The following is a 27,870-nucleotide window of genomic DNA, read 5'->3' as shown; positions in this document are numbered from 1 at the left end:
AGATATATAAAAAAAATTCCACTATGGCCATTTAATGTAATCTTAGGTGTGAAGTAAGAGATAATCTCCTGACAGCATCTGTTCAATCTGATATAAAATTAAAAGCACATTTCTTCTTCACCACTAGAATATTAAAATTAAAAACAAAAGAAGGAAAACTGACCATAAGAAGTGTTGATAAGAAGGTAGATTGGCTAATCCTCATATACGGTTGGTAGGAGAATGAAACAGTACAATTGCTATTACGAGTCCAGGCCCAATTAGGAGACAAAAGACAAGCCATTCGAATAGAGAGGGATTAAAACAAGGAATTACTAATTATAGCGAAGGAATAACTACAAAAGGGTAAAGAGAGCTCTAAAGAGCACTTTAGTGATGAGACAGAGTCTTGAAGGAAGAACCAAACCAGGAAGACAGGCTTCCTCCCCAGATCTGCGATTCATATCTCATGGGAGAAGCTTGTAGGCCCCTGGATGGCTAAATAGTCACTGGGAAAGTAGGGAACGCCACACCCACTCTTCCCACCCATCCAGTATAGGGGCACCAAAGCTGGCAGCCAGAAAACCAAAGCTGACCTGGCAAGCCAGAAACACTCATCCAATATACAGGTGGGCTGAAGCTGGCAAGTAGGTGCACGGGGGGAGCTGGAGCATTGGGAACCCATTTGCAAGAGCAAGACCTGTGCCCACCAAGACTAGGAAAGCTCACCTTGGGGCTGCACACACTGGGCATGAAGATGGAGGGGGGGAGCACCCCGCATGTCTCCCCTTCATACATCATTTCAGTAGAAGAAAAACAGAAGTACCCCAAATCCAGAAAGAGAAACCCTTCATTCTGCAATGCCCTTGCAGTCCCCTCTACTGAAAATGCTTAACATTCTGTTCGCTACAAAGGTGACAAGCTTATAGGATCCAGCTCCGTTACTGTAGAATAGGCAAGGAAAGGTAGACTGAGAGAAGAGAGGCAGCCTCTTTGGAAAATAGCTTGATAGCTTTTAATATAATGAAAGAATGCTGCATTCTGAATTTATCCAAGATAATGTTTTGAAGGTTTATAAATTGACTATTACAAAAATGTTCAGGACATCTTTAGTTATAGGAGATAACCCAAATATCCATCAACAGGTGAGTGAATAAACAAATGTTGTTATACAAACATTTTACTAGTCGGCCATAAAACAGACCAAAAACAAACAAAAAAATAAACAACAACAAAAAAACCCTGGAACATTATAACACACAATAACATTAGATAAATCTCAAAAAACATTATATCCAACAAAAAGCAGACATCAGAGTATAGGAATGGTGTGGTTCCATTTATATCAAGCTCCAGAATAAGCTGTGCTAAAGTGAAAGAAATCTGAACAGTGACTGCCTGGGTTGGGGGTAGGGGACTGGGAGTTAGGAGACTCAGGCAGAGCAGGCTGCTGGAGGAATTCCTGGAATGATAGAAAGGTTCTTTATCTTGATTAAGGTAGTGTTAATTTAATTGTCTGCATCCACTAAAATATATCAAAGTGTACATTTCAATTATCGTATTTTATTGCATGGAAATTATGCGTCAATAAAAAGACAACTTCCTTACTTTCCAAAGCATTTTTTTCTTTTTAATCTCCATTTTCCATGAGAATATGTAAGGCCTTCTCAATCACTATCTTTGAGCAGCAGAGCACACAAAAATTACAAATTTCAGCCTCAAAATTTAGATACTATAAATCAGTTTTTCCCTATCAATGGAGTATGTTCTTTTATAAGGTAAGTCCTGCACACTGCAGCAGCAGATAGGTAAAATTAATGAAAAACAAGAAATGACAGGCAAGAGAAGGCAAAACTCGATCTCACTTTCTCAAATCTGTATTCAGATACTGTTGGCAACAGCAATAAAAGACATTGGATGTAACTATTGGACTCTGAGTATCCTATAAATGGAAAGAGGTTTTACATCTACATAGACCTTCTAAAACTAAGACTTGTTTTATAGAACCAATGATAATATTGGCCAAAGTAACAAGTTTGTAGAATTTATAACTAAGAATATTTTTTAATGTACATAGTAATCTTCAGAACACATTTTACGAATTAAAGCTTTTTAAAATATTTTTCAAATATTCCTTCTTTCAGGACACCCATGTTGCTTAAACAGAACTGCAAGGGCAACAATAAGAGACTACTTTAGCAAGACAATGATGCTAATCACCCTAGCATGTAAGTGAGCCTTATGGAACTTTCTTAGCCTCAGTTTGTCATTTCCAATTAATATCACTGCTTACAAAAAAAGGCAATTCTTTGCTAAGTACTGATCTGGCTATTGTTAAATGAAGCTTTCACTGACTGCCACCTACTTAGTTGTGATTAAATTAAAACCTCTAGGTTGCCTGGATAACTAAATCAAATGATAGTACATTTTCTGATGCTTATAGCCCTGTCAGTTAGCTCATTTTGTTTGACAGTTTCGTCTGTATTTTACCCTGGTGCCAATGAAAATTTCTAATTGCTATTTACTATAGGACTGCAACATTAGCATGAATTTATCAAAGTACTAGGTTGCCATATCTAGCAAGTTGATATCACAAAATATCTAATTTAGAAATCCAGAGACCCTGGAAATTTTTGTTGACTAAGGTATTTATTCAAATCTGCAAAGCATTCAAAATGTATTCATAGTCACTTTCCTGGGGGTCGTAAACTGACAATGCAATAGGATACAATTAGGCCAAACTAAATCATTACAGCAAAATCCAATTCTAGCTACTGACATAAAAGCCTATAGAATTACAAAATGTGGCACCATGTCATGTTCCAAACATGATGGACGCATCAGAGATGAATGGCTATGACGTTAACTCTATAAGTAGCTTTTGATATAAAGTATTAGAAATGTATTTTTCTAAGCTATTGGACAATAAAAAGAACATAATTAGAGCAACATCATATAACAATAACAACAAAGGAACAGAAACTTGGGAGATTCTAAAGTAATTCATGATTGATCAAGGGGGAAATAAGGCTGAAGAGGATATAATGTGCATACTATTGTTCAACTTCAAAACTTATATAACGATACAATATTTCAAAACCTTTAATTTACGTTGCACTATCACCTTTTGGGATACAAAAACTTCACTCCATTGTATGTAATTTTCCTGTAAAGTGGGATATGTCACAGGGAATGTGAGATGCAAGGAGCTCTAAAAAAGTATAAATTTATAAATTTAAATATGTTATGAGAAAACAGCTGGGGGAAAGTGTTTTCCAGATTCTAATGACATCATTGCTGACCCTAGTTAAGCATACCAACAATGTGTCTGAAAGACTTAGATCATAGGATGATTCCATGGTAAAGAATGGATCTCTTTTAGACTAACCATGTTGTAGAGAAAAGTTATGAAACAAGGGAGAAAAAAAAATCACAGAAAACTATAAATTTTCAGAAAAATGTTCAGGGTTGTGGTAAAATGATGCAAACTTATGGTTTCTGTGATTTCTTTAAAATACATTTTTCAGTTCTAAAAGCTAATAGAAAATATCTCACAATCTCTTAGATCATTAAACTAGGTTCCCTGAGTATGTCATCGAAGAAGCATTTGTTAAGTTGGGTTACATATTGAAACCAGATTAATAAAACATAATCTTATGCAACCCATGAAATATAGATTATAAGAATTTCTGAACCTAAATAGAATTCATCTTCAAACAAAATGTTCAGACCAAAAAATTTTAGATTTTGAAATAATAAACCAAATTTTATAGCAAATATTAATATGAAAGCATACAAAAATTAACATATACTGATCCATTGAATTTTTATTTAAGTCATCGTAAATAATTTACTTAAAAAAAAGTCACCTAATTCCATTGCTGCCATTTTCTTGCCCGTTGGTTCCGATGGGAGAAAAATATTAGGAAAAACAACTACAGTAAAATCTGTGATAGCCCATCCATCCAGCCTCTGAATGTAGACATAAACAGTGATGGGCAATGTGCTCTGACTTCTCCCCAGTCGAGTTCTCCAAAGTAGGTGCCCAAAGTCCTTAGATGGCAACTTAAGCAAGGAAGCCTAAGTAGGAAACTGTCAGAAAGCAGGTGAGTCCCACATCCCCAGTACTCTCCCAGCTAAGTTTCCCCAAGTCAGGAAGACAAAATTGGAACCAACTTTAGGAATTTGAGATTCCTAAAATTACAGCCACTGTACTAGTAGCTGCAAGCCACATGATCCAGAATTGTCCATAACTCTATAGAGAGAGGTCAAACAGCCACCACCAGGTGGCACCAAACAGCAGTCCAAATGATAATTTTGGATCACAAATGAACCCATGGAGCTGCCAATCAATCAGACACACCAACAGGCCTAGATTGTTTCTTAATCCCACAATAATACAAAACGAACATTTTAACTGCTTAAGTTTTTTGGACCCCGCTTATCATACGGTGGGGTTTTACCATACATAGTCAAAATAATATCTGGATACTATAATACTCCCTCTATATGTTATTGAGTTATTTATTCATTTACTGCCAGTGAATAGGGGATAAATGCTGGAAAATTTCAGGAATTTCTCCCATGTGATAAAGTTTACAGAAGTTCCATTAGTTTGGAGCACCGTGAAATTCCCACACCACTTGAATGCGCTGCTCCTATCCATGTACTGAATACCCCATGGAGCTGCCTGTCTAAGTCAGGCCTGGAGCAAAGGAAGGGTCTGTTCCAGGTTAAGATGCAAGAAGCCTGGCTACTTGAGCCTTCTGACACAAGACCAAATGGGAGAATCACAGTACAGAACCCTAGGATTTTCCTTGGAGGCAAATCCTCTTTGGTTTTCAAATATTATTTACCTGAAAAAGAATCACTGGGAGATCAGCTGATCTCCAAAGCCTGACCAGGGAAAACCAAGTAAACAGGTAGCCCAAGTGGTCCATTATAAACCAGGTGATTTGCAATGTGTAGCAAACTCCATTAACAAAAAAAAATTGTGTCTATAAAAGTAGGTCCACGTTGGTCTAAGGCAAGTAAACCGAGAGGATGACTTAGATACTCATGGTACTTGGTCTTACTGCTGTGCCCAATCCTTCACCCCACAACTCTAGCCTCCTGTGCTGATAAAGATAAGATCAAAAGTATGGCCCAGGTTTATGATAGGTCAGAAGTGAGTTCTACTGCATTATGGTCCTATTCAGGGATAATCCTGAAATATAGAGATAAAGGTCAATTCCATCAGGCAGAGTGTAGGGCGGGGCATCACATCATCCGCTTTATGTGAGAGGTGAGATGACTTTCTGATATCTACTAAGAGATATGGGTTTACTTCATTTCAATTTTATTAATTATTATAGGAAAAAGCAAAACCAAACAAAAATAACTTAGAAGAAAAGAAAGCACCTTAAACGACCTTTTGATGAATACTTTATCTGTATCCAGTTCTAAACATTATAAGTTGCATTTCTAATTAGGTTCTGGAAAACACAGTAAAGGGCTCAATAGTCATTATCTCTTAAGATGCTAATGAGGCATTGAGAACGGATTATTTTATTATTTAGAGCTGATATGGATTCATCCTCTTTAGTTTTTCCTGAAAAACTACTACATACAAACATGAATTCTTCAGTTACAACTAACTAATGGTTTTATTTCTTAATTGCCCATGCTTAGCAGAGAGGCTCAGCAGGGTTTCCCATTATTACCACTGTGATTGAATTTAGTTCAGCGCCACTGGCATGATATATTAGTCATATCAAGGTATCATGACATCATCATCATCATCATTATAAACATCACTACTAATTTAGCAGTAGGAAATCAAGGGTGCCAAGCATTAATACATGACATTTTAAAACTGAAATGAACACTTGCCTAGTACAAAATAATGTTTGGGCATTTTTAAGGGTTTATATTTTTAAATAAATGTGCAAGTTAACACCACAATTGAAAAAAACAACAACAACATATATTTCTTTAAAAATGTAAATCAAGGAACAATATGTCATTATTATTATTGCTTTTATTACTATTATTAAGTGCTTACTAATGGCTAAGTATAATTCTCAAAACTTCGTACATTATTTAATCCTCATACCAGTTCTATGAAGGAAGAATCACTCCTTGTTTGCACATAGGAAAGTGGAAGATTGAGTAGTCAGAAACAAACCCTTAATAACTGAGGAAATTACACCGAGTCAAGTAAATACATGGCATGTAAGTCCTCACACCCCACCCATGTAGGGTCTCAGAGTGATTCTCAACACAATGGTACGGTGTTACTAAGGATGCTAAAGGGATCTTCCTTGCCTGCCCCAGCCCCCCAGTTACCAATAAGAGGTATATGAATTTAAGGTTCTCTTATCAGCAAACTCTTTTAATTTTCCACTTGAATTTACTAGATGAAGACTGTCCTCTATAAAATTACAATCAATTTTGTTTTCTTCCAATAATTGCATTTCAAATTCATCAGTTATTTTTTCTCAATAAAAGTGTCTTACTAAATAATAAATTATGAAGTTTATTGTATACTACTGGACTTTGGAATTCCCTTCTAGCCAACAAAAATTACATGTAATATAAAAACATAATAGTAATAGAAGTAGCCACTATCTTTTTCTCTTATGTCTTATAAAAAGGACTAACTTTCAGAAAGAGTCTGAATATTGGAACTAGAAGATTTCCAGGTTCTCAAAACCCTCTGAATTCTCTTGAATTCTAGAAAGCTATTTAAGTGTAGCCAACCTAGGAATAGGGGACAAAATAATTTATTATATATATAAAATAATATTTATTATTCTTTCATGTCCAAAAAGTCATTCTTGAACAAGACGATAAACTGAAAAATTAGGGATGGAATTTAAATGCAAATACCCAAGTTTTATAAACAAATAAAAAACAAACACACAAAAAACCCCAAAGCTGCTAAGAAACCAAGAAAGTAGGCATGAAAAACGGCAAAACTGATAATTTAAAAAAAAAAAAGTCATCCCTCTATTTCTCAGTAGGAGATAGCGAATGCCATTTGCCTAATGAAAGATAGAGATGAGGTCTGAAAGCAAAGTTGACGGCAATTTAACCATCTAATTAAACACAGAGCTGCAATATGGAGGGAGCCTAACTTGGAAGCATGGTGATGCTTCCGTCTTTATCAGCTCGGAAGGACTTAAGTCATGTTCTATGATTAAAATTATAGCTCTTAACATGCACTGTCAATATCAGATATTTTAATAAAGATAAAATATATCCTTTGAGATCTGTATCTGCTGAGAATTTAAATTTAATTTTAAACTAAAAGTACTCTCGCTAGAAAAATTGAAGTTTAATATATCTGCATATAAAGCAATACTCAACTTATTTTAAAAGGCATATTTTAAACTAATTAACAATGATGTAGTTTTCAAGGTGGAAAAAAAAAAGTCAGAGTACTGGAAAGGTTATTTATGTCCACATAGGATTTTTAAATATTGAGATTCTTCATATATTAAGCAACTATTTTGTCGACAATACATTTGTACTTCAGTATATTTTGAGTAATATATTAGTTCCCAAATTAAGATCTACCCATTGATAAAATATACAGTTTTCATGATTTAGTTTAAAAATTTATAGAAACCTATTCAGTGTAGATTAAAAAAACAACAAAACAAACTAGATTAGTGGTTAGTATGAGGGAGCTGACTCTGTCAGCTTTAACACTTAAGTCATCTCCAAATAGAATGAAAACAGGAAGGGGGATAAAGCCTTAGGGGTTAAAGTAAAAAAGATAAAAAAAAAAAAAAGTAATTCTTAGTGTGATTACCTCAAATACCTGATGTATCTGTGTTATTTTCCTTTGTTTTATTCATTTATTTATTCATTCATTCATTCATTTTTGTGTTATGCCTTTCATTATTTCTATGTGATTATCATGACACCTAAGTGGGATCTGACATTTGGGCCGCAGGGCAATGTTTGAGCTGGGGCAGAATTAAGTGTCATGAAAAGCAGATGACATAATGTCAGAGATGATGAAAAACATATATGTATCTCCTAAGGTATGAAATTGAAATCTCACCTGCCAGCTCAGCAGAAGTCCCTAGAGGACATACTTTCCTGAGGCAGAAGGAAATTGAAGAGCTCCAGTTTTACTCTCTCTCGGGTGGATTAAGCATATATGACTCCTGCAAGACTTCTGATCATGTGTCTCTCCTGTGATATCAGGCTGCTATCTGAGCCTGAAACCTGGCCTGTAATTTCTTTAACCCTGGTAATTATTTCTCCATCTTCTTTCCCTGCTAGAATCCTGGCTATGAGACTTTTGCTAGTTTCCTGGCTTTAGAACTACACCTACCTTAGATTAGCCAAATCTTCATTCTCATCCCAAAGGGTTAGATGTCCTGTCTTTGAACATTAATTACCCACTAAGATCTGCTAATTCATGTGGCTACTATCAGGAATTCTGCAAATATTACTTTTTCCTGATTTCCTCAACCCCATGTCATCCTATGTAGGCAACTCAGTTCCAAGCCATCTACCTGAATAACCTCCACTTCTCCATCTCTTAGAGGCTAGACCTGAATTAAATTCTTTACCCTAGCTTGAATAATATAATTAAAGATAAAGCTTATATTGAGCTTCTGCTGAATGTAACACTCAGTAAGAAAATCCTGTTTTGGGGCTGGCTGAGTGGCTCAGTTGGTTAAGAGTTGGCTTAATAGCACAAACTCTGAGCCACAGGGCCACTGGTTCAATTCCTACATGGGCCAGTAATACTGCACCCAAGCTGAGCTGTTGCTGAGCTGCCAACAGGTGGCAGGGTGGCTGAGCTGGTGTAACAACAAGGTTGCCTGTTCAGTGGTGGGCTACGCTCACCTGCAACTAAGACTGAACTCGGCACCTTGAGCTGAGCTGCCACCCAGATGGCTCAGTGGATAGAGCGTGCACTCTTAACAACAAGGCTGCTGGTTCGACTCCCGCATGGGATGGTGGCTATGCCCACCAGAAACTAAGATTGAATACAGCACCTTGAGCTTAGAGGCCACGAGCTGCCGATGGGAAGTCAGACGGTGACTGGCACCCTTCATAAGGAAGATTGAAGAACAACAACTTGGCTGGTCCCCTTCCCCAATTCTCCAACACTCTTCCCCTCCCCCAGTTCCCCAATAAAATCTTTAAAAAAAAAAAAAAGAAAATCCTGTTTTTCACCTTCACATTTTAAATGTTTATGAAAGATCATTTAACATACCTTATCAAAAAATTAAATTGGAATCTTCATACAGATGTAGTTATCCATTGACAGCTGATGACAACATTAATAAGACATAGACATTGCCTCGACTATTTGAGTTTTATTTAGTATACCTTATGATATGCTAAAATGTATTTCCCTGGATATTTAGGACAGACTGTCTGGCTTCACAGTTGCCTTTATCCATTTTTCTTCTCTTTTCTAAATTAAATAGAAAACACCCAAAGTTTGTGTTTTGTCTCCTTCAAGCATATCACTTGCCTTCCATGACCTCATTTCTTTATTTAATTCCATACTTCAGTCTTATGCAGAGTCACAGCTCCAACCAGAAATACCTTTCAGTCCTACAGTAAGCAAGGCACAGAAGAAAATACAAAAATCCACTTTATAACACTCCTGCTGACAGTTATTTGGAATGATTTTAGACTGCTATTCAGTGATCTCTCAAGTAAAAGCCTTGTGGTAAAGTAGCTAAATGCCTTTAAAACACATTGTCCTGTGACATATAAAACTTCTTAAATAGAATAATCTACTCTTAAATGGCATTTGCTTTTTTATCCTTCTCTGACAATTACAATCCATTACACTGATACTATGTAACTAACAGCTATGCAAAGATACAGTCAGACACTGTTTATATTATTTTATATTCTCATAAAAATTTCTATGACTTTCCAGATTTTTATGGGATGGATGCCCTTTATTCTGTGATGACAATAACCACAGCACTGCTAGAGAGTCTATTGCTTCAGTATTTCGTAACTTTAGTCTCAGAAATTACATTGAATGCTTGTTTCTCCCTGGGTAAGATTTCTGGATCTAGAACCTTATTTTTTTTCTTACTGCATAAAAGACCATGAGCATTATCAAGTGGGAACATAGGCTGAAGATCTAGGTTCATAAATTATGCATTCCTTAGCGAAGAGGCTGCTGGGTTGGGAATTTGAGACTGTGGCTTGCTTAGCCCTCTTCACTGAGGCAACTCATTGCCAGCCTAAAATCAGGAGGCAAAATAGAGACATTTGCTGTGGGTCATCTAAATGATCCAGATCAAAGATTTTACAGTACTCCCACCCTTCAAGAATTTTTTGCAGTATCCCGAAGCATCACCAATGTGACTGTCCAGATTAGCTCACTGCTTTCAGACTTCAGGTTTCATACACAACCTGCTTGAGCAAAAGAGCCCAGAGGACACTCAACTCTCCACTGTGAAGGGCCAACTGGAAGAGAAACAAAGAACCTGCTGCGTCACCTAGAACAACTAATTTAATAAGAGGAAGTAGCTTTGACCTTGGAAGAAAATCAGGTTCATACCAACCACTTAATTTGACATAACTTAGTCAAATTCAATATTTTCCTGAACATCTCTCCAAATCTAATTACATAAAACAAATTTTTTAGTTTATAACATCAAAGACTTTTCAGATCTTTTTTTTTTTTTTTAACTTTTGTTTTTGTTTTTAAGCTACTGATACAATGACAAGATCAGCCACGGGACTATGAAGTAAAGTTTTGGGGAAAATGTAATCGTACGTGTGGGATTTTCAAAAATGGACATTATCTGGCAGGTCCCCCAAAGGATCAGTTTCAATAGGCACATGCTATGCAACTCCACAGACAGACAACAGGCCACAGAGTAGGCATTCCTATTATGAAGAATGGAATGACAACTTCCTGTCCAAGACCTGGGATTCCTCCATGCTTTGGCCTCTACCTCAGGTCAACAACCTACAAACACTTCCGGATTTCTTACTACTCAGATCCAGGCATTAGTTTCTATATAGTTAGGAAACTTTCAGGTAGAAAAATTTATGACTGTAACACATTTCAGATGAGCCTGGATGTAGGGCCCAAAGTGGATGTTCAGGATTAGCCTCACTTGCTTCATCTTGTAACAGTGCATTCCAATAGTTGGCACGCTCTCCAAGGTGGCCCTGGTTATCTCCAAACTTCCAGCATATCACATAGCTACACCTGCAAAAAGATAGCTTCTCTTTCCTCCAATTCCCCTGCTCATCCCAGAATCTAAAGGGCTGGGTTGGGTCGTGCTCTCATCTTTAAAACAGTTGCTGCCAAGAGGGAGGAGGAGGGAGGATCTACTGGGTCAGATCTGGGTCACTTACCCACTCCCGGCTTTGGGAGTGTCATCAACCTATCGAGAACTCGGGGTCTAAGAGCAGAAGTGAGGCATGTTTTTCCAACAGAAAATCAGGGTGCTGATGCCAGAAAAATAGATGCTGCTTAAGCAAGAACATTCATCCACCACACACACACACACACACACACACACACACACACTTTATATAAAATGTTATAGAACTAAAAATTCATGTATTAAAAGTTATAATGCATATATAATACATTTGATATTTAGATCAAAGGACGATATTAGTCTATTTGCACAGCAGCTCTTACTCTTATGGAAGGGAATATGTATAGAAATTATTTAAACAGTGTTTTAATATAACTAACCTTACTGGTTTCCTAGGGCTGCCATAACTATGTGCCACAAACCAGATGGCTCAAAAAAACAGAAATTTATTCTCTCACATTTCTGAGTGCTTGAAAGCACAGGCAGCATTGGTTCCTTCTTGGGTGCTCAAGGGGAGAATCTATTCCACGTGTCACTTCTAGCATCTAGTGACTGTCAGCAATCTGGGTGTTCCTCACGTATATATTTGTCTCCTTCCTTGTCTTCTTATAAGGACACCAACTATATTGGATTAGAGCTCATTCAAAACCAGTATGGCCTCATCTTAACTTGATTTTATTTGCAAAGACCCTATTTTCAAATAGGGTCACATACTGAGGTATTGGGGTGTTAGGAGTTCAACATATCTTTTGGGGGGACACAATTTAACACACGATATTGACCCTTATTTAAAAAAGGACTTAAAATCTAATAGAGTCTAATCATTAATAGAGCCTAGACTCAAACCTAGTACTATCTGACTCTCAAGCCCACAAAATTTTTCTAAAATCATGCTATCTCCTATCTTGCATTAAAAGTCACTTTGAAATTTTAAACATGTCTTTTATCCTGCTTTAAAATTTATTTTAATTTGTAAATGTTCTGGCCATAACTGGAAACCAACCCCACTGCAATATAACAATAATTAGCTCATCTTTACAATGGTTAAAAGTAGTAGCTAATACGTTTGGAGCATATAGTAGACAAGTCCAGGACTAGATGATTAATGGCATGGGCTCTAGTTCTAGATGTGTCACTTAATATAAATGGTTAGCATTATAATTATTTAATATAATTTTGTGTATGTTCCAAACTAACTCATTAAGTGACTATGAAGTTAGGGATAGCGAGTCCCATTCTTTTAATCATATAAAAAAAATGCCTCAGATTAGAATGTATAAGAAAACTGCAAAATATTACAGGCATAATACTTATTAAGTCATAGTTAGCAAGCAATATGTATAATGATAAAGTGCCTTAAAATAAGTTTGATACTTATTTTAATAAGTTGCTAATAATAATGTCTCCAAATATTATTCTGAAATATTTCTTTTTCAACTTTCTCTTGAAAATTAAATTCATCCTTCCAACAAAAAATTACTGCTCTTTCAAAAATAATGAGTGAAAATTAAGTGGAATTAAGTGTTATAATGTTAGCATTTATATTCAAAGACTTAATCATTAACATGCCATTCACAGGACTTACATAACCCTGGAAAGATAACACTTAGGGGTGAGAACTCAGAAATCATTTGTGCAACCTCCTAATTTTAGAGATCAGAAATTAGAAGCCCAAAGAATTTGATTTAATGATTTCTACAAAGTTATAGTGAGTGGCAAGGATTTAGTCTTTTCTCGAAAGGCAATGACCGATTCCTCATGAGGTCTAATTTGAAGTTGCAATGATGGATCATGGATGCAGCCAGGTCCCCTGGCATAAATGCTGGCCCAGGTCATGGTTCACAGGTAGTGGGTATGAGAAGAGAAGACTCAGAATTTGGAATCAAATGAGTTAGATATAAACTCTGCTTGTTATTCTGAATACCTGTATGATTAGGGGAAAATTATTTTTCCTCACTGAATATCAGTTTTACTCCTCTTTATACTGCGAGCAATAATTATGTTAAAAAACTAAAACAAAAACAAACAAACAAAAAAGACGGGTACAAAGTAAAAGCAATAAAAAGAGTTGATGTGAGAATTGAGTGAGCTAATACCTAAATGCTCATGGTATGTGGTAGGAGTTCAACAAATTACAACTATTACTATTAATTTTTTTGACTCAAAAATTATGTTCTAACAAAATAAGTAAATAGATTATTTTGTTCTTAAACCATTATTATAAAACCACTAATAAATTATCAGGCTACATGATACATTGGAAAATCACAGAACTAGCTTCTAGAAGATATAAATGCTAACCTCACTTGCATTTTATCAATATCTGTGTGACTGAGCAAATCAAAACCCCTAATTCCCAGTTTCTTCATGTGTTAGAATTAGCAACAATCTTACTCCACTTACAAACCTTGAAAGATTTTTCTGTGTGTCAGGGTCAAAGGAAACAATTCATGTGAAAATGTTAGAAAAATGTTCAATAAAGAAACCAAATTACTGTCAATAAACGGTAAATGTAAATTATAATTTGAATATAGTTAAACATAGCTTCCTTAATAATAAGCACTGCATTAAACAGACAAGTTCATCTGCTTGTATTTGAATAAGACAAAAGCATACTAAAAATTCCATTCTTTCACTAATTAGGCTTGTATGCAGTGCTTTAATTAGATGTCAAATGTATTCAAAATTTCCCCAAAATAACAGATAATGCAATGAAATTGCTGCTTATAGAACATTCAGTTAAAAAATGAAAACAAGGACTACAATACAGTTATGTTACCACTTTTTTAACTTAAGCTAGGAACAGGTCTGGATCAGATGCATCTGTTGGAGACTAAAAAGTAACAAGTCCAAGGATCACGGCATGGAGCTAACGGTGCAGTGGGTAGATGATGGGCTCACACATTTGTATATAAAATACTCCCTAGGTAAGTTTGATGAGTGGCCTGATTGGAATATTCTTATTTTACCAATATGTCTAAAGTTAGTATGTGGGAAGAAAGAGAATCAATATTTAAAAGCATTTTATACTTAAACCACCACTCCATAAAGTAAAATAATAAATTCTTAAGGTTAAAAAAAAAAGTGCATCATTATATCACCAAAAATAATCACAGGGTTCTGAACATGCACACAGATTTCTAGATAAAATAGAAAGAATAATAGATCAAATTTATTTCCAGATTCTTTATAAGGGTTACAGGTTGAAATATGTAAGGGGAAAATGAGTTGTGCAAATAAGTGGTGTGAGGCTGTGGAGCGAAAGAAAACTCTCATTTATTGCTGGTGGGAATGCAAAATGATACAGTCACTTTGGAAGACAGTTTGGTGTTTCCTTGCTAAACTAAACATACTCTTTCCATAGATCCAGCAATCACACTGTTGGGCTACGTATCCAAAGAGGTTGAAAACCATGTCCACACAAAAACCTGCACATGGATGTTTATGGCAGCTTTACTCATAATCACCCAAACTTGGGAGCAACCAAGATGTCCTTCAGTGGTAGAATGGATAAACTGTGGTACATTAAGATAATGAAATATTACTCAGCGCTAAAAAGAAATGAGCTATCAAGTTGTGAAAAGACCAAAAAGACCCTTAAAAGCATATTGTTAAGTGAAAGGAGCCAGTCTGAAAAGGCTAGATTTACTGTATGATGCCAACTGCATGACATTCAGAAAAAAGCAAAACTATGAAGACAATAAAATTACCAATGGTTACCATGGATTGAGGGAAAGGAGGAAAGAATAGGCTGAACACAGAAGATTTTTAGGGCAGTGAATATGCTCTGTATACTATAATGATGAAGAAGGGTCATTTGCCCAAACCAGTAGATTGTTCACCAAGAATGGGCCATACTGTAAACTGTAGACTTTGGCTGAATATGATGTGTCAATGTAGGTTCATCAATTGTAATAAATGTTCCATTTTGGTGATGGTGGGGTGAGGAGGGTTGATAATTAGGCAAACTATGCATGTATGAGGGCAGGGGACATAAGGAAACTCTAAATTCCACTCAATTTTGCTTTAAACCTAAAATTGCCCTAAAAACAAAAAGCCTATGTATTAAAAAAAAAAAAGAAAAAGAAAGTACAGAACATTGTTTAAAGAAATACCTTTATGTTTAGGTTTTCTTATCTCATTTAAAAAGTAACAAATAATTCCCAGGCTTTAGAGGTAAAACACTGATAAATCTTTTTAATACTGCATTCAAGAAGATACTTTTTCGATGAGATCCTTTAAGTTAAAAAAAGGAAAGTAATTATAACAGGGCGGGGGAGTCCTGACACATTCTTTAAAAGAGTTTGTCCTTTAAATTATAGAAAGTGGAGCTTCATCCTAATAGTTGGAAAACCTGGAAAACGAAGCCTGACTTATTGGCTCCAAGACTGCTATTCTGTGTTGGTATTGGATCATCAGAAAAGCCATGGGGTATTTTGTCTATGTTTTTCAAAGGTCATTTATTTATATAAATAACAAAGATCAATCAATGATATATTGCCCATTTTGTTCGATAACTTTTTGCATCTTTCAGTGAGCTTCATAATTCCTCGTTCATAGAAGGATCTGTCTTTATTTGTGAAAAACTGAACAAGGTGCTGATTTACAGCCTCATCTGAATTGAATGATATACCATGCAAGGAGTTTTGAAGAGAGCAAGACAAGTGGAAGTCTGACAAGGGCAGGCGAGTATGGTGGGTGTGGCAACACATCCCATCCAAGCTCTAATAATTTTTGACAGGTGATCAAACTTCTGTGTGGTCTTGCATTGTCGCAACATAACACAACTCCTTTATGATTAACGAGCTCTGGACTTTTCTGGATGATGGATTCATTCAAGCTGTCCAGTTGCTGACAGTACACATTCGAATTGGTTGTTTAGTTCCTTGGTAGGAACTTGAAAAAAATGACACCTTTAAAATCCCACCACACTGAGAGCATACTCTTCCTCTGATGAATGTCTGCTTTTGATGTTGTTTGAGGTGAATCATCACATCGGGCCAAGACTGTTTACTCACCACATTGTTGTAAACAATACACTTCTCCTCACCAGTTATCAATCACTTCAAAAAAGGTTCGTTTTCCTCATATTTAATGAGCATATTGCAGATGTTTATACACGCTGTCAAATGAACTTCTTAGAGTTCATGCGAAACCCAAATATCGAGCTTGCTGACATATCCCAGCTTCTTCAGGTGATCATGAACGCTTGAATGATGGATGTTCAATGTTTCTGCAATCCCTCGTGCTGTGTAACGTGGGTTTGACTCGATCAATGCCTTTATTTTGTTGTCATCAAACTCGCTAGGCCTCCCTGACCGAGGAGCATCATTGAGATCAAAATCACCACACGGAATTTCGTGAACCATCGTTGGTACTGACGTTCTTGTAGAGCGTTGTCACCATAAGCTTTATGCAGCTTTTCACAAGCTTGATGCACGTTCTTCCTTTTATGGGAAGTAAAACAGTAAAATATGGCAAAAATGCACAGTTTGGTGTTTCATCTTCAACTTGTAAAATCTCCAAAACTCAACCAAATTGCTGAAATTTTTTTTAGAATGAAGTCAGAACTGTTAGCTGTCAAATGACATAGCAATAACATAGATATGAATGACTCTTGTACTTCCAAAAATGAACTAGCACCATCTGTTGCAAAAATGCGTCATGACTTTTCTGATGACCCAATACATCATACTGTGCTCTTTAGCAGACTAATAGATTACACTGTGTTAATTATATAATTGTAAGGTATTCTGTTTAATATAATAAAGCAACAGTTTGTTGTAACCCAATCTTGAAAATTATAAAGTCCTCTATATTTGTCAAGGGAGATCATTTTCATATGACCTCTTAAAATAATTATCATTCCAGAGCATTGAGTCTAATACTTTCCATGACCACTCTGGCTATTAAAATGTTGTATAGGATGGATAAATATATTATGTCAGGATAAGAAGAATGCTTTCAATTAAATAAAAGTAGCAAAATGTACTAAAAAATTGTGGATGTTTTTCCAGAAGAAATATGGGAAGGACAAAGAAAAAATACTGATATTTTACGTATTTTTGTATGTATAAGTCTTACATACATTTCTTTAAATCAGTTTCACAACTCTGTGACTAGATGTTTATTCATATTTTATCAAATGGAAAACAATTATAGTATGGTTCAAATACTTGCATAAGTAATTTAGCCTGTAATGCCATGGCTATAATGCAAACTCATCACTACACAGCCCAATCTAATGCCCATCCAACTATCCCACCTATCAATCATTTATTTTGACTATCTCATATAATGTCAAAGCACAGAAAAGGAAAGCCTGGGCAGAATTACCAAGAAATATGCTGAGAAAAAAGAAAATACAATAAAATCTAGGGCTAATAGCAAAGTAAGTGATCTATAAAAATATCTGTGACATGTACAGAAGAGACTGTGACCATGACATTTCAGCCTCTATGTGATGAGTAACTGAGTATTCTAATTACAAAATTTATTGATTTTAAAACTAATGACAAAGCTTCTAAAAGAATACCATGAGCTACTTAAAAATATTCAAATAACTTTCACGAAGGATGAATTTACTCATCTTTTAATTTTACATGTACAAAACAACATGACATGTACACACCTCACAAAATGATAACTCCAACAAGTCTACCCATCTGACACCACAGATAATTATTACAATACCATTGATTACATTCCCTATGCTGTACTTCACATCCCCTGCCTAGGCACACATGTCTCTCTCTCTATATATATATAATAGATAGATAGATAGATAGATAGATAGATAGATAGATAGATAGATAGATGATAGATAGACATATATATATATATATATATATGTATTTTAATTACAGTTGACATTCAATACTATTTTTGATTAGTTTCAAGTGTACAGTGCAGTGGCCTGGATCCAAACAATTTATGAAGTGATCCCCTTATCAAGTCCAACACCCATCCGACACCATACACAGTTTTACGACATTTTTTACTATATTCCCTGTACTGCACTTCACATCCCCATAATTATATTGTAACTACCAATTTGTGCTTCCTTATCCCTTCACTATCCTCACCAATCCCCCCAGCTCCCCTTTCATCTAGCAACCATCATTTTGTTCTCTGTGTCTATGAGTCTATTTCTGATTATATGTTTGTTTATTCTCTTTTTTAAATTCTACATATAAGTAAGATCATATGGTATTTGTCTTTCTCAATTTGACTTATTTCACTTAGCATAATATCCCCTAGGTCCATCCATGTTGTTGAAAATGATAAGATTTCACTCTTTTTATGGCAGAGTAGTACTCCATTGTATAAATGTACCACAGTTTCTTTATCCAATCTTCTATAGAAAGGCATTTCAGTTGCTTCCATATCTTAGCTATTGTGAATAGTGCCTCAGCAAACATAGGGGTGCATATAGACAATAAGTGTTGGAGAGGATGTGGAGAAAAGGGAACCCTTGTATATTCCTGGTGGGATTGAAAATTGGTGCAGCGACTGTGGAAAACAGTATGGAGGTTCCTCAAAACATTAAAAATAGAACTATCTTGGGCCGGCCTAGTGCCTCAGTTGGTTAAGCATTGGCTTAAGAGCGTGAGCTCTGAGCAACAGGGTGGCCAGTTCGATTCCCACATGGGGCAGTGTCGCTGCGCCTGAGCTGAGCTGCCACTGAGCTGCCAACAGGTGGCAGGATGGCTCCATTGGTGTAACAAGATTGCCTGTTTGATGGTGGGCTATGCCCACCCACAACTAAGACAGAACTCGGCACCTTGAGCGGAGCTGCCACCCGGATGGCTCAGTGGATAGAGCATGCGCTCTTAACAACAAGGCTGCTGGTTTGACTCCTTCATGGGATGGTGGCTGTGCCCACCCGCAACTAAGATTGAACACAGCACCTTGAACTTAGAGGTCACGAGCTGCTGACAGGAAGCCAGAAGGAAACTGGTGCCCTCCACAACAAAGATTGAAGAACAACAACTTGGCTGGTCCCCTTCCCCAATTCCCCAACACTGTTCCCCTCCTCTAGTTCCCCCTCCAAAAAAAAAAATAGAACTATCTTATGATCCAGCAATTCCACTCCTGGGTATTTATCCAAAGAAATCTAAAACACTAATTCAAAAAAATATATGCACCCCTATGTTTACTGAATTTACTCATTCTTGATCAAGTACATAGGGCAAACAACTGGAGAAAATGAAATAGATTATAGCTTAAGAAGTAGTTTTCAAATAATAAGTGCAATATGAGGATGGAATGGCATATCCAAGTAGAAAGTCTAATTCAAAGCCGGACATCAGAGATAAGAGGTAGAAGTTCCTTAAATCGTGATCAATCATAGCTATATCTAAGTGTCAATGCTGATATTCTGGAATCACATTTATTTCTTTTCTACATCACATATAAGGAAGTGGGGTGAGAATTGTGGCCAGGATACCTCAACAAAAAGTGACTTCCAAGAAAGTATTCCACAGAAGCTGTCATACATTTCTGAAACAGTTTTCTGTCTTAAAGATATCCTGTAAGTTATTCACAAGTGATGAAAATACAACGCAGTGGAACGACCCTTTCACGTATTACATAATAATTATATAAGTGAGTTTAAAATGTATATTCCTATATTCTGAAAATTAGAGTACAAGTTACAAACACCTCCTGCCTCAGTATTAGAACAGTTCTAAATATGATCCAATGTGTATCTGATGATTGACCCTTTTGCTACCAATATTCCCATGTCATTATCATGTCTTTTCATGAAAAGGTGTTATATCTGAGTTGAGACACAGGACACAGATATGCATATAGATGAGCCAAATCTAAAGCAGCACTGTATACTAAAAGAGAAAGTGAACTTCAAAATCCACTAATGCATGATTTCAAACCTAGCTATGACCCGTACTAGCTCTGTTACCTTTATCAACCTCTTATCAGCTTCAGTTTCCTTTGTAAATTAAATAATATATCTACTTTTAGAGGTTAGTACAATGATTGCCTTATATATACCACTTGATACACAAAAAGTGCTTGTTCAACAGAAATTATGATTTTATCTTTGGGGGTTTCCTTGATCCCCACAATCCATTCTCAAACTCCTTCTTTACCTACTTCTGGTACCGAATACAAAAAGGGTGAATCAGTTTTTTCCCAGAAGCTTTTTGTTGCTCTCAAAACAATAGCTGTTTGAACAAAAACAGCCAAATATGGAAGCAACCTAAGTGTTCATCATGGACGAATAGATAAATACAATGTGGGAGATACATACAAGAGAATACTATTCAGCCTTAAACAGGAAGGACGTTATGGCACATTCTACAATATAAATGAACCTTGAGAACATAATGCTAAGTGGAATAATCCAGTCACAAAAGGACAAGTATTGTATGGTTCCAGTTATATTAGATACCTAGAGTAGTACAATTCATAAAGATAGAATACAATGGTGGTTGACCGAGCTGGGAGGAGAGGGTCATGGGGGGTTACTGTTTAATGGGTACACAGCTTCACTTTGGGAAGATGGAAGAGCTGTGGAGATGGATGGCAGTGGTTATTACACAATAATATGAATGTATTCTATAGCCCTGGACTGTACATTTAAAAATGACTAAAATGGTAAATTTTGTGTTATATATATTTTACCATGATTTTTAAATAAAACACACACACACACACACACACACACACACACACACACACACACGGTGCCTAGAATTTACCATAGATAAATAAAAATGTTTAGGGACAAAGCCTAGGCAACTGTATTTTTAAATGAGTGCTTAATAATTCTCATGTGCAGGCAGGACTGAAAATCACTCCTTTGGCCAGTGGAGGATTCCTGCTAAAAATATGACACCATATGTGTGCATGTATGTGTGTGTATGTGTGTCTGTGTGTATAGTTTTTTCCATTTTCTCAATATGTATTACTGTTAGATTAACAAGGTTGAGATGAGAACATTGTTTCTTAAATATCTGAACACCTTTAAAGTATATTTGATCAACCCCTTGCTCTATAAATTTGATTCATAATTTAGTAACACATAAGATCATTAAAAATAAACATAATTTACCTTTTTGCACACCTATGTAGACTACTATGAAATGATGCAAATGAAGCATTACTAATCTCAATTTCATCTTCTTAAAACACAGACCTTTATATAACCTTTATTATCTATGGGGGGGAAAGTACTATTTGCTATAGAACAAAACAATCTAAGAGTCCTGATTTCTATATTTTCTAGATTATGGTGTAAAACAAATAAATTAAATACCACTCCTGTATAAAGAAATCAGAATTGAACAGAGAGAGGAAATACATTTCTCCCCTGAAAGCCCCATGTACTTTTTAGGTACTAAACCTGACATAGAGGAAATGAATATACGCTTTTGTTTTCCAGGTTGAATATAATTTATTTGGAAATATTCCAGAGGGTTTCTACAAGCCAAGGTTGCCAACATGGATGGCGTAACTAATATATGATGTAAATTGACATGGCTGTTAGCACTCGAGTACTGTGAAAAGTAATTTTTCTAAAATGATTCAAATATTCTAAATCAATTCTTGTGAGTTGATCAAATAATGGTTCAGATCAAATAATGGTTCAGAATTTGCACATTTAAATGATTGAAAGCATTGTTAGAAAATATTATAATCATATAATCATCTTTATGTATTGACTCCACTGAATTTAAATTCTAGAAATACCAATTTTTCCACTAGAAAAACATCAAAAGGCCCCAAGCTCTAAAACAAAGCAGCATTGTGGTACTACCATGCCTCTATTGTGAAGCATGGATCAGACCACTCTATTGTTTCTGACTGCTACCAATAACTACCATCTGTACACATGAAAAACAAAAATGATAATCCTAATGTAAACAAGTGAAATTAAAGTCATCTGGGAGAGAAGCAATACCTACACTGCATAATCCACTTGTACCATGCCTTAAGAAGTATGGTGATGTATTTTAAGAAGAAAAATATAGGCTGGTGGGGTGCATTTTCTCAAATCCTGTCTTTTTCAATTTCAGAAATAATTGCAATCATAATATTAAAACAGCTCTGTTTATTGAACAGAATAAAAGTTCCCAATGGAATTTCAGCAGCATTTCCTTTGTAGCCAGAGACTTATTGCAAACAGACACTTCAAGCTGTGACTGTTGGTATATGTGACAAATTTTGCAAATGGTGAGAAAAATTAGGAGAATTAGATGAAGCTCTAAAAACTGGTTCTGAAAAAGACAGCAACAATAAATACATATGTGGCTAAGTATATGACTACCCTTTCAAAGAGCTGAGTCTTTTTTGCTCACCCCCTCCAATCCTTGCAAGAATGCCTCATCCAGATCCAAGGTTAGCTGTTCACATGTCTATCTCTCCTGGACAGATTTCAAGCAGTTTGAGTATAGCAGTGGTTCCCAAACACCACTGGTTTAGGAACTTTTGTTGAATTACATGCAACCTAAGGAGCAGTAGGAATCAGGCTACTCATCCCACAGAGGTCCAGATTTCAGAAGAGAGCACATGAACAAACTGCTGTGAAATGACAGAAAGGTGCTGATCTAAGTCACAGCTACACTGCTTGCCCCTAATTTCATATCTCCCAAAAGCTGTAGAAACAGATGAAACACATCAATAACATAAAACTGATGTGTCCTGAATTCTCTGGGCCTATTTAAATTCCACTTCTTTATTATTAGTCTACTGATTATAATTCATGGCCACAGTAGATACCAAGTGGACAAACTCCAAACTGGTTTGGAGAGTAAAATTAGGGAACTAGAGAGAGCACATATTGCTTCCAACTCTTTCGTCTCAGGAAACCTAACAGATAACATATCCTACAAAAAAGAACTTTTGAATAAATGCTAATCCTTGTAGAAACAGCACTTTGTACAAGTAGATCATCTAACTACTGTCAGGAATCACTGCTAAAAATGCCATAGATTTATCAGTTTACACACCCAAATTAACCTGTGACACAAAAAAAAGTAGGATTACGGTAGTGAAGAAAAAAGAAGTCAAATGTTTTTTAAAAAGTCACAGTATATCTATCCAAAGTATTCATTAAATTATTTAAAATATTTATCATGGTACCATGTTAGCTGCTTCTATGAATCTCTTCTTTTGTTTGCTGTAGTAAACATAGAATTTTATGTCATATTCAAGAAGATGCATGTCCTCATTAAAACTATTTTTTCAGTAAATTGCTGCCGTGTTAACTCATGATTAGCCACACTAATGAAGAGAAGTAATGGCACAGAATATTCTACATGGAGATAATCCCAGGAAATTTTTTTTTTTGGCATCAGTACACTTTATTTTATAGCAGGTTTCCCATCACCAAGAGTTTTATCTAAATTCACTTACCCACTATACTTTCTCCAAACTCTTACTTTTTTGTGATAAATGAAGTACAAATATTCTGATTAATGAAAAGACAATTACATACATGAGATGGAAAATCTGTTACAGTTAAACCAGGAGGAAGATACATATGAGCAATGAGTTGATTTTTACTTAGAAGCAAGATTGCAGGTGTAAATATGTGTGCATTTGTGGGTATTCAAATATATATATATTATATATATAATATATATTTATGTGTATATGTATGTGTATCTATATTTATGCACATATGTACAGAGGAGTTTTGGGCTAAGAAATTATGTCATTTGTATTATGAAAGGTTAATTAACATTCTCACTAGTGCTACTTTAATTTCTACATAATTTTGTGGAGCATTATGTAAAAATGGAAGTAAAATATTATAATAAATATGGCAAAATCATATAAATATCAGCATAAAAAATGTAATTCCAAAGCATTTTTTTCACCACTTTTTTGAGGGAATATGCAAATCCTCCGAAAAAGAAAGTGTGAAAAATAAACTTATATTGATGCACTATGGCTGTTAATAAACCAATGAAAAGCATATTAAAAATTGTAAACATTCATAAAAAGTCTTCTAAATTATTTTATGTTCAACAGCTCAATGATATTTTGAAAATAGTTAACAGAATATTCTGTCATCAGAAGGAATAAGAAACATATTAGAATTTAACATATCTCAAGTCTGTTCTATCCAAATGGTGCACACTATCTTATTCAGTGCTACATGGGCAAAGAATAATTTTCCTCATTCGGTGTGATCCACAAATGGCTTGGTTAATTTCACTCAGAACCAAAAACGAACAGAAAATAAATACATGTATCTCAATCTAATTTTTTTACTATGTAAAACTTTCTTATGTATGTTTTCCAACTATACATGTTCCATTAATCAAAACCCAGCCAGGATCTGATAGTCTGCAAAATATCTTCCTAAAGTATAGAAACAAATCTACCAGCTCTATTTCTAATGTTCCTTCAAGTAAATATTTATTTTTAAAGCATAAACTTAAAATTGTATTAGTATGCCATTATTTCAGTTTAGAGCTACCATATGAGAGTAACAGTACCATGTAGTAGTCAGGAAATAGGATTCAGAGTTCAGACTGTCTGGACCCAGATGCTGACTATCGAACTTTGCAGTAATCTCACCTAAGCAGGACCTTCACCTGCTTTACTGCCTCACCTTTTGCAAACATCAGTACCTACCACGGTCGTTTCAAGATTAAATAAACATATATGTAGAATTCTTAAAAAATAGTGATTGGATACAGGACACTCCTTATAAATATTAGCTATTATCATGTCGTGAACTTTCTCTCTGTCTGATAAATTGTTTTTTGACAAGTTAGTAGGTTAAAAACTTCTTTGAAAAATAAAGTAAATCAGTCTGATATTGTAGTATATCAGGGTTTGGAAGCCTCCCTATAGCGATCTTCTGTATTTTCATTTTTTAGAAAGAGAAAATCTAAGTTTGGTACATCAATACACATACACACACACACACACACACACACAGCATCTTTATTATAATTGGTTGCACCAAGTATGGCAAATTTAAGTGTTAACATCCATTTCACACATAACGTCGATTTTTCAAGGTTTATGATTCCATCATAAAAATGCATTTCCCAAGAAAGCTTGCAAATGTATCTCAGTCTGCATATCATTATTTTTTCATTGCCTGTCTTTAAGTGCATTTGGCTTGACTTATTAGTAGCGGAATCAAAATTATTACTTTTTGAATTATAAAATGCAGATTCCACAAACACACTAGAAAACAGTGAAATCACATGAAGTACAGAAGAAATAAACTAATATGAAAGGGAGGACTGGATGTGAATGGCTGTTACAGATTACGGATTGCAGGTCAAGATCAGTGTCGACGACAGCCCTGTCTAGGTCTCCTTGGGTTGGTTCCCACTTGGAGAAGTTGGCTGTTGCAGCGTTCATTGTAAATACTAGGTCCAAAATCTGGAGACATAGCAAAATACCCTGTGCTTCCTTTAATAACATATCATGGCTCATTTTTAAAAGTGATTTCTATTTTTAAGTAATACTGCTTCATAGATTAATATCTTCTGTACGGTTACTGTAGTCCATATAAAGTAGAAATTTCTTTTGTTTTAAACTAAGAGGAAGAGTCTCTGGTTCTAATATTGCACACTTTAGTAAACAAATCTTTTAAATTATTTACATAATTATAATTGCATTGAGTGTGATGTTTTTATTCCCAGTGTAGATATGGAAGTACTTCCTTTCCCTTTCATTTTTTTTCTGCTTTTCCTTCTCAAGTAAGGAAAACCAGAACTACAAAACATGTGTACAGAGGCGGGGGCACCCCTAATTATTATAAGACTTTTCCTTTTGGGTCTTACTAAGACTCCAGCAGAGTCTAATTACCAGTCAGCTCTGTTTTACATGAAAGCTTTTATTAAAAAAGAGACAAATTTTGCGTAAAATTTGTTTTGAAATTTTACACTAATGTGTCTCCTAGTGAGTGTACTTGAATATGTTGGAAAACTGGAGGAAGTGACTTGTATCAACTAAGAAAAATGGGCACGGTATAGTTCAGAAGCCCAAATCAGTAAACTAAAATATGTTATCTAAAAATAAGACTCACCCTGACATAATGATGACACCTAATTAACTTATTTCTAACTACACTATTCTGAAATGAAAGTCATTATTGCATGAATTTTTCCATTTATCTAAGCTCTCCTATTTTGTAATTTTAAATCTAAACAATTAATATCATGCTTAACATACAGTGATTGTAAACATGTAAAGGTTTTTATTTTGAAATTAGATTCTTACCCTGATCGAAGGTCTTTCCTGGACTCCAAGTGCGGAAATAATCATCCTAAGGGGGAAAATAATGTGAATTGAGTGTATATGAGTAATTAAAATGTAAAGATTCATATAAAATCAAAAATAAAATATGAAATACAGAAGCTGAATACAAACCTCTACTTCCTGCAATGGCAAGCAGCAAATTATAAAAAAATAAAAAATAAAAAAAAGAACAAGAGAAAAACAATAGTTATCAAAAGGGAAAACATCGTTGACATGTTATAGAAATGTTAATAAGTGTGTTCATTTTCATTGTGAGTCAATGTTTACTATAACAATTCAACTATTTTAGTTGCCACTATATCTCAATATTATAATGCTATAATTTTAGTTGCAATTCAATGTGCAATATAACATGCAGATAATTACCCTAAGCTAATAAGCTATAAAAATATCTTATCAGTTTCCAAATATACAACTTCATTTACTACTAGTAAAATATTAAATGAAAAAAATAATATAGCAAGGAAATTACCAAATGATTCTGCACTAGCCCATACAGTATAAATAAATTTTATGCAAATCACTTGTTAATTGACTATCGAAGGAGTTCATCAACAATATAATGGGAAGCTTGAAAAAAAATGCAAATCTAATTCAATCTTGCTCAAAGTCTAAATCTTTCATATGGAAAAGAATCATTGCAATATATTTACTATACAGTTACTAAATATGACCATACAACAGAAAAGTGGGGCAGTATATATTGAAAAGAATTTAAAAAGAGCAAAGCCAAATTGATGAACTCTATTTTACTGGCTGTTTTTACACCCGAAAGGCCTTGTAGAAGTACCTCACACATATCATCTTTTATGGTAAATAGAACAGATATCACTGTTTCGTGAATAAGCCATTTTCACTTTAGTAAGAAAGGGCAGCGCATTGTGGTGAAGCACCCAGTGAAACACTGCTTAGCTCGATACTCAATACTCGTAGACCCACAAATCAGTCCCCTGGAAAGCTAAGGAGCACAGGAAATCAAAAAAAGCCAAGCAGAGATTCTTTGAATCTTCTTCCCAATCTCTTGGCTAACACCCTCCAAATGCAGTATATACTTTAATTATGCAAATAAATACATTTCTCTTCTTCAAAAATTTCAAATTGTTACAAAAGCTTTCCCTTTGACTAATCTTTCATCATCCCCTTCTGCACTCCCACCTCACCAACTTCAAATGAAATAGAAGGAAAGGAAAACAAGAAAAATCACAGAAGACATTTCTGTCTTGTATTTATGTTGAGATAGGGTTATATTGAGAAGAGCACATTAAGGCAATCCACCTTGATAGGTTTTGCAAAATTATCTAGGATTAGATTAGGT

The 27,870-nt window shown here is 35.1% G+C and overlaps 1 protein-coding gene across 5 annotated transcripts in view; it reads right to left on the bottom strand.

The window, feature by feature from the left end:
* The window catches only part of SPOCK3 (SPARC (osteonectin), cwcv and kazal like domains proteoglycan 3), a 363,483-nt gene that overhangs the window by 199,569 nt on the left and 136,044 nt on the right, over positions 1-27,870 (bottom strand). For 4 of the 5 annotated variants that reach the window (XM_019650566.1, XM_019650568.1, XM_019650564.1 and 1 more), the window contains exons 3-4: positions 26,667-26,675; positions 26,517-26,562 (exon numbers count right to left, since the gene is read on the bottom strand). In XM_019650566.1, the coding sequence (XP_019506111.1) occupies positions 26,517-26,562; positions 26,667-26,675 (55 nt within the window). The remainder of the gene's footprint in view (positions 1-26,516; positions 26,563-26,666; positions 26,676-27,870) is intronic. The other variant, XM_019650567.1, reaches the window with a different exon arrangement.

The sequence above is a fragment of the Hipposideros armiger genome, unplaced genomic scaffold (genome assembly GCF_001890085.2).
Source record: "Hipposideros armiger isolate ML-2016 unplaced genomic scaffold, ASM189008v1 scaffold_142, whole genome shotgun sequence".
Taxonomy (NCBI): Eukaryota; Metazoa; Chordata; class Mammalia; order Chiroptera; family Hipposideridae; genus Hipposideros; species Hipposideros armiger.
The sequence above is the reverse complement of the archived record's forward strand: the minus strand, read 5'-3'. Positions and strand labels throughout refer to the sequence as shown.